This window comes from Leptosomus discolor, chromosome 4 (genome assembly GCF_034619465.1).
Source record: "Leptosomus discolor isolate bLepDis1 chromosome 4, bLepDis1.hap2, whole genome shotgun sequence".
NCBI classification, from domain to species: domain Eukaryota; kingdom Metazoa; phylum Chordata; class Aves; order Leptosomiformes; family Leptosomidae; genus Leptosomus; species Leptosomus discolor.
Genome location: NC_141394.1, coordinates 64,805,913 through 64,814,743, shown reverse-complemented (window position 1 = coordinate 64,814,743; position 8,831 = coordinate 64,805,913). Strand labels below are relative to the sequence as shown.

The 8,831-nt window shown below is 34.2% G+C and overlaps 1 protein-coding gene across 1 annotated transcript; it reads left to right on the top strand.

Moving 5' to 3' along the window:
• Nucleotides 1-280: 280 nt before the first annotated feature.
• On the top strand, nt 281-8,587 carry PACRGL (parkin coregulated like). The gene is made up of 7 exons (XM_009954421.2): nt 281-418; nt 1,964-2,031; nt 3,049-3,139; nt 4,314-4,448; nt 6,127-6,234; nt 6,913-6,993; nt 8,531-8,587. Exons 1-7 carry the CDS (start codon nt 281-283, stop codon nt 8,585-8,587), a joined length of 678 nt encoding a protein of 225 aa, XP_009952723.2.
• Nucleotides 8,588-8,831: the final 244 nt, after the last annotated feature.

Below are 8,831 nucleotides of genomic sequence, written 5' to 3'. Positions count from 1 at the left end.
AAGTACAGAAGTAAAGGGGAGCAGCGCAGGATTAGAAAATGTGTGCATTTGAACGATGGAGTGACAAGACTGTCAAAATTATCCCATGCACTGTGTAGGATACATAAGAAGAAGCATTTTTTTTTCCTGGTACGCTTATTCAGATTTTCTTGATTGATTGTTCATGTCAGTCTTTGCACCTGGGGATTCTAAACCTTGATATTCTGTCCTATAGGAATGAAAATTAAAAAGCATAAAATGTTTTTAATCTTTTTCTATTATAGGAAACAATGTTCTAAGAATGTCATCAGGCATCCAAAGAAAAACAAAGACTGCAGGACAAAGCAAGACATCTTCTCCTTTGCCATGTTGTCCAGAACCTGCAATTAAACCACAGCCAAAGCCTAGTGACAAGCTGAATCCTAAAACTATTGATCCGGTATGTATAGGTAGTGGGTTTTCTGTTTGTTTGTTGGAAGAAATTTCCTTATTTTATGAAATACATGCAGGACAAGCTGCTTATGGTCCTGTTTTATACATTTAAACTAAACTTTTGGTATTAATCATACATTTCCTAATTTGTAAGCTCAAATGTCTGAGGCGTAACATGTTTTTTACTTTTTTAAAAAAGGGGTTCTGGTACAATTGTGGCTTGGATGGTAACTTTTTTATTTACTATTTACTTTTGCTCTAAAAAGAGATTTAGTGCTAAGAGTTAAAAAGGGTTGGGGTTTATTTTGGTATAGTTACAAATTTTAGCACCTGCTGCTTTAGAGAAACTGATCTCAGTTATGCAATGAAACCAAGAATCAGGTAGCATCTTGAAGATCATCAAGACATTAATAAAATCTAGCAGATTACTTGCTAGTGTGCATTATTTGGAACTCCCAAGTACTGTGAACGTGTAATACACTGGGAAGAATTTGGACTTTCAGGAGAAGACTGATGAAAGGAGGAAATAAACATTTCACAGAAGTCCTGCACCTGGAGAACTAGCTTTGAGTGGGTGAGCTATAGCTCACCACTGGGCCATATCAGCCAAACAATTAGTAATGTCACAGACTTTGGAAAATGAACTGAATGCGAGAGTACTTTAATGAGGTACTAGTTTGTCATAAACAGAGTCTGGATACTTTCATGAGGGCACTTTTTTAGTGGAAACCTTTTTGGAAGTAGTACAATGACTTAATTAAGCCAAGAAGTCATCAAATCATGCACACAATTTTAACAATATAGGTTCAGACACTCAAAAGATAAGAATTAAGATTTCATGGTATTTCCTGCTATATGCTTTGTGATAAGGTGTTTAATCTGGGAAGTAGCATTGAATGATCGTGGTAATAAATATCACAGTTCATATGCATAAGAAGCATGTATATGATAAAAAACCAACTTTGTGTAGGCTTTCCCCCGTGGAGCTCCTAGTTTACTTCTCCAGTGAGTCCTTCCTGGATTCTCAGCCAGTATGAACCTCCTCACCGATTTCCAGTGCCTTCAAGCCACCTTGCCCAACATTTGGTGTTTCTCCCACATCTCGCCACCTTGTACTTTTGTCTGTACTCAGATCAAGATGGAATTGGAGTAAATCTGCCTTCTGCATGTTACCAGTATAACAGGAATCAGGAAACATCAGGAAAGTGAGAGGTCTTAATCTGTTAAGGAGAGAACCCATAAGACTTCAGTGTCAGATTTGCAAGAGAAAATAGGAAAATAAGGGTAGTCCATAAGGAGAGCACTGATTTACATTATTTTCACAACTTTTTCACAACTTCCTAGCCATCCAATTCTGAATAGCAGTTTTCTGATAAAGGTACCAAATATGTTTTCCACCCCATAGCTGTAGTTCTTTTTTTTTTATTAGTTTTAGAATATATGACTAAGTTCCTTTTTTGTTGAACTGCAGTTTTAACATATTCATAATAGTTATCAAACAGAACTGTTATGAATAAATAGTGCTCTTTTTTTTTTTTTCCTGTCCTCACAGTTCGATTCTTACTCTCGACCGTCTTCTGCATTTGCTGCTATATATGCTAAAGGTGGCATTCCATGCAGGTGTGTTGGTTTTGTTTATTTTTTTTACTAAATATGTTATGGGTGTGTAGAATTACACAGGTTGAAATGCATCTATTCATGTTTGATCTGTTAGTTAGGCTGTTTGATTCCATTAATTTCTGAAAAGATTTGCGATGCTTAACTCTTTTCAAAGCAGAAGGCAATTTTCCGTGTCTTCTTTTGGTTCTTTTTTTATGCTGTGTTAATACTGAAGCTGCATTTTTAAAGAATAGCTAGGTATTTGCAGATTTGGTTTGCTAAACCTCTTTCATGAAAGAAGCGATTTCTTCAGGTAATGGTGTTTACTTCCCGCTACGACCAAGACAATAAAATTAGTGCCATTTTAGTAAGCAGACCTCTTGCTGTATGACAACATTTGCACGAATATTCCAATTCTGTTGTTGTCAGCAATATCAGATATTAACAAAACTACTTGTGAGTAATAGTTTGTGGTATTTTAAGTTACTTTTGTCTATTATATATTTGCCTAGACCCTAAGCACTCTAGTGTTTCTTCAAGTGGATGCAGAACTGCTTTACAAAAATTTAAGTAATCATTAATACATGTATATACATGTATAAAATAATCATAAATACCTAGTCTTTATCTATATTCTAGGAGTAACTGATGAATTCCAATATGATTTTCTTTCAGTTTCAACTGATTTCCCTTTCCAGTTGTTATTTGCGGAATATGTTTCTTGGTATTTATCAAAACAAGTAACTTTGCAAAGAGAGCGTCTTGTGTGTCAGTATAAGAGGCATCTATAACTTTTATATTCTCATGTCTGTATGACTGGGGGCAGAATTTTGAAAACTGCCGTATTTGAGAATTACAATAATTGCACTATTAAATACCTTTATACATTTCACTAAGGAGAGCAGCATGTATTGAAATTGTTTCTATAACATTATAGTAATATTGCAGACCAATTGTGATACATTTAAAGTGAATAGTGTTAGCAATAAATTGTGTATTAGTATATGTCAATTTGTTAAAACTTTGTTCTTTATATAGGTTAGTGCATGGCTCAGTAAAGCACAGGCTGCAATGGGAATGCCTTCCTGAAACTGTTCCTTTTGATCCTCTACTTGTAACACTGGCAGAGGTAAACTCAATTTTCTTGCAAAGTTAAGGATACAGGATTTGCTAATTCCAAATGGCATTTTGTAACAAGCTAAGCTAGCTGACTTTGACTCACCTACTAGGGAAATATGAAAAAAACATTTGTGAGGCTCTTGTATGAATAAAGATGATCAAGAAAATTGCCATTTGTAGTTCTTGAGTTAGAACATTGTAGGAGAACTAGGTAGAGCTACTTAATCTTTGAGATACTGGTCAAATATAAGACTGCATCTCAGATTCCCAACTGTTGAATGAAATTTTTCAATCCATTTGTGGCTTTGTGGGTTCTTTTGTAAACAAAATTGTTTTGATTCTTTTTGTATATAATGCCAACCTATTGAAGTAAGGGTGCTCTCCTTGACAGATTGAACTAATGTAGTGGAAATATGATCCTGTAAAGAATTGAAAGGGAAATACTAGACGTTATGTTCAGGCTTCTGTTTTCTCAGCATCATCTGTGACATTTATCACCAAATACGTTTCAGGAGTCTAAATAAATATTGAATCCAGTGTGATAGGTGGAATAAAGTGCATACTGTAGAGGTGGCTTTTTTCTTCTTTTTCTTTCTTTTTTTTTTTTTTTCCCCCTTAAGATTAAACAAAGCTGTCAATTCCTAAAGTAACTTAGAGCTCCTATTATGGAAAGAAGAAAGACTTCAGCCATAGGTCTTTAAATCTTGGAGTTCTGCCAGTCAGATCTTCCCTAGAAGTGCCTTTTTGTACCTTCTACAAGTTTTCGGTGTTGCAGAGGGGTGTGTGTGGTGGGGGGTGTCTTTCCTTCCACAGTTCACCTGCTGTTTTTTTTTTTTCCTTCAGGTTATGAAAAACATTTACAAATACAGCCTATGCCTGTTCATGGTCTTGTTGAAAAATTACCTTGGGTAGTTAGACGCAAGGTAGTGAAGTACAAATATTGCTTGAATTGGCAGTATTCATAATGTGAGTTTTAATATTCAATGTTCAAAAAGACAAATTAAAAAAAATATTCTGTGAGCAGAGTTGTACTCAGTGGCACCACATGGTGGAGTTAGTGTATTTTATCTTTTGAACTGATGTAACAAAATCTAAACATCTTGCTGCTATGTGGAACTTTTTTAATGTGCTTTTGATTAAAAGAAGCTTCACTGTTAAGCAAACATTTTTTGCATTTGCAACAGGGTCTGAGAGAGACAAAACATCCCTATACATTTGTTTCAAAGGAGGGTTTTAAAGAATTACTTATGGTTGGAGGTGCTGCTGAAAAAGCAATTCCTTTGTTGCCTCGTCTAGTTCCAGTGTTAAAGGCTGCATTGGTATGTCCCACTCTTCATGCAGAGATTCTAAGGGTTTGACTTTGTGTTTTTTTTTTTTTCTTTTTTTCTTGTGCTGGTGAGGACTACATGGAAAATATTAATGTGACAAATTTATTGCATGGGCTTTTGAGTTGGGGTTTGGGGGGCGGGAATAGTTTCTTTTTCTCATGTTAACCCTGCCTTGGTTTTGTTAGCTAAATCCGTCTTTAACTGTAAATTCAGATGGGCTGTATGACAGTAGCTATGGGCAAATTCTGTGGAAATGTTCTATTAAAGATCTGAATATAAGCAGAAATAAGTACATGTGTTGTTGGTGGTTTTGCATATTCACATAATAACGTGAAAAAAAAATGACTGAGGTGAAGTAAAATGGAGATGTGGAAATAGATAACCCTTCTGTTACATTTAAAAATTCAAAACTTGCTACAAGGGTAAAACAGAATATACCAATGAGGAAAAGGGAAGAATACAGGTAAAATGTTTGAGGTCATATTCTTCATTTTAAAAATGTTTTTAACTTTTCTACTCATTCAGAAAATAAAGCGAGGTAGAAGTATTGGCCTCAAAGGTAATCGTTTTTGGATCTTTTTCATATCTTTCAGAGCCCTTTTTTGGTTCAGCTACTTGTTGTCCTTTAATCTAGCTGTGTTTCAGTTCTGGTTTTATCGAGATGGCTGAAAGTTTGAAAATTTGAGATCAGAGGTGTAATAGAAGATCAGAAGTGTGTCTTACCAGTATCTTTGGTTTAGTAGGGAAGACAAAATTAGAAAAAATTATCCTTGTCCTTCCAATTACTGTTATCATCTGGTAATTTTCATTGTTGCACTGTTTTGGTATAGTCTTGTTAAACCTTCTACTGCACAAGAAGTCGATGACTTCTAGTTAAAAAAAAAGTTCAGGGCCCAAATGGCAGAGTGGAAAAATAATAGTTTAAATAAAGGTCAGTATTAGTAAAAGAACAAAATAAATTGTTATGAATCAATTTCTCTGCTAAAGGAAGAGTGACATTAAACCATTAGAGAACTCTATATAGAGAGAAAGTATAGAAGAACCTTCCCATGGGAGAAATAAAGATGACAAAGTGCCCTCTAAGTAGATAAGAGCCTGATAATTTCTGTCAGGTGATAAGCTGTAGTTGGCAGGGAACTAAATTAATTGAGCCGGAAAGTCATTGGCTCCTGTGTTTCTCCAACAAAGACAATTATTGTTATGAATTACATAGAAATTACCCTGGATTTATTACATTTGTAACTAAAATGTTGTCTCCCAACTTCAACGTAGCTGCATTTGAAGGGTCCTCTATAATATGCTGTGAAGCACCGCAATTCTTCGTGTAGTAAACTGTTTGTTTTGCCTTTTTGAATTTTTTGTTTCATCAATAATAAATTATTAGTTTCCTTGTCTCAGAAAAAATGCAAGAGTTTCACTGACATTTTGTGGACACTTTTGTTTTCTACTTTAAAAATATACTTCGTTTTTAAATGTTACCTCTAGATGCTAATATTCAGTCATGTTGTACTTGTATTTCTAAACTTGTAACATTATAACAATTAGCAGTTGCACAGTAGTTTTAATTTTTAAAAATACTATATAGAAACATCATGTAGAGATTGCAGTTTTGCAGAACTTGTGCATTTGTCTGAATATTACTGACAGGATTTTTTTTCTCCCTCTGAAGGCGCATTCGGATGATGAAGTATTTGGAAGGGGATTGGATGCTTTAGTTCAACTGAGTGCTGTTGTTGGCCCATCTCTTAATGATCATCTTAAGCATCTACTCACAAATGTATGTTTTTAATGCTGTAGTAAAAAAATAATTGTTTTTAAGGTTTCCATAAATGAACATAAGCAAATATTCCCACTTCTTTCAGGTGGGAATTCTGCACAAGGAAGTTTTCATGAAATAAACTTAGAGTGGGATTATGGAAAGTATTTTTATACTGAGTCCTTCTGTAGACCCCCTTCCTCTGTCAGACAGGCTTTTCATAGTTTTGTTTAGCCAGCTTCTCAAGTGCACTTTTACACCAAAATAAAATGACCTTTTAGACATCCAATGCAGAGAAACTGCAGTAGGTTTTTTTAAAAGTAATTTCCACTATAATAAATCTTATTCAGTACACGTGAAAAACTTGTTAACTTTTCATGTGGACAGCACTTTAAGAATTATTTTTTTTTTTTAAAGTTGATACCTCTTTAAAATTTGACAAAAGAAAAAAAAAAAAGTATTTTTTTGGCTAACAGTGGAGCTTTCTTTGAATTTAAGTTTCCCATCAGTTGACACTTTATTCCTTTTGCCTTGACTAGCTTCCGTACTTTGACATCAGATACAAGCTATAAAGTGATGTTTCTTTTTGGCTTTAATTTTCCAAAGATAAGATGAAATAAAGTAATAAAATAGAATTGCCCTCTTTGCATATATTGTACTATATTGTGCAACAAGTCTTTTTATTTATTTTTCCACTAGCTTTCTAGGAGATTAATGGACAAGAAATTTAGAGAAAAAATTACTGTTACTTTGCAAAAGTTGGAGCAATATGGTGGCAAGGTGAGTTTGATCAGATGATTACTCTGTAATCTGCACATTTGAACGCAGCTTTGCCAAAACAACTTCCATCTCTGGCTTCCAGATTAAGAACCCCATTCTGAAAACTGCTTATATTTACATGTCACAGCTATTCATATTGCATAAAACACAGGATTTTGTGCTGTGGCAATCAGCAGAGTTGTGTTACAGTCCACAGTAAAATAGTTGTTTTAGTGTGTTCGATGTATTGAGTGATAATAGAAATTACATTAAATCTACTCTGGGTAATTCATATTCTGCCAATGAGGTTTGGAGCCTAAATACTTTCCTCCACAGGATTTACTCTTGCTGAAAGATACTTTTTGCTGTTATTGATGATGCCTTCCCATTCCCACTAATAGGTTATTGTTTAGGTCACTAAGTGAGGAAATCAGATACTGACATTCCAGCCCACCCTGGTTAACCCAGAGGTTAGATCTGCAATTGCTATAAATCAAAAAAATGCTTTAAGTAATAGATGGCAGAGTATTCTTCTACTGAACATCCTGTTGCCATTTTCTGTTGTGCTGTACATTGCATAGAAAGGAGGAGAGAAGAAAATGTGAGAGAATACTGGCTTGGATATTTATCTAGAAGAGAAGATATTTGCTTTCTTGACCCTATGAACGCTTGCATGTATTATATTAAATAATCATCGGTAAAGAATAGGAATAACCTAAAGAGTAGGGACCATAAATACAGGTCTACCAGTTTTGAGCTTGTGTGCTTTAATCAGTAGGCCCCCAAAGAATCAGTAGACACCACTTCATTATTTTTTTTCTTTGGTGTGCTCATAGTCATTTAAGGGCAGTAGCAGTGTTCATATTATAGACTTGAAAAACACCACAACGAATAAAGAAGCATGAGAATTATTTATATGTAGTGAGAAAGAAAAGGAAAATTATGACTCATCTTGATGGTCTGAAACTTTAGGTCTAGATAACGTATCTAATCCAGTGAATCGTTAACCTCTGATTCTTCTGTGTGTATGTTGGTTTCTTGTAGTCTTACCGGTTTTGGGAGTAGGTCTTTCTGAGTGTCTTTTAAAAATACTGTAGTAAGATAAAGCAGAAAACTGGAAACAAACTTCTAAACTGTGATTACAAGCAATATTATCTAATCCAACTAATGAATTATCTATCAAATTCCTATTGTAAATGAGGTATAATGTATAAGATTCTTACTTTTATTGCAAGTCTCTTCCAGAATATCATTCTATTTAAAAATCTTTATTATTTCATGTCTATATTTATGCTTAGTTTTAAGTATGAGTTTGTCACTCCTCTCTTGGATGTTTATGCTCCAGCATTAGTTATCACAATGCTCCATTTTTTCAGATCATTAATTTCAGCCCTTTTGACAGTAAATTTCTCAGCAAATATTTCCTTAGTTTTCCACTGTTTTATAATAATGAAGATAACTAAGTAAAAGTTGTGAATTATGCAATTTATAGTGAATATATGAATACTCTCATATGTAGCGCTAGTGCTCCTTATTTTGTTTGTTTTATTTTCAACAGGCAACTGTGGCTATCATCAAATCTAAAATTCCAACCTATTGTTCTATCTCTTGTTGAACAAGAAAACTGTAGTGATTTGTACTGTAAGGTGAAGTTTGGAAAGAAACTGCCTGTGAACATCACTGACACTTATTTGGGGTATGATATATTCTCTTAAAATAATCACAGTTCTTCAGTATGATGGAGAATAGGAAACAGCCTATCAGTTTGTGAATATGTAATTATAGAAGACCACTTTAAAAGATTCTCTGTATTGTCTCCTATTTGCGTATGCATTGTGCTTACAGTGACATTGACTAAC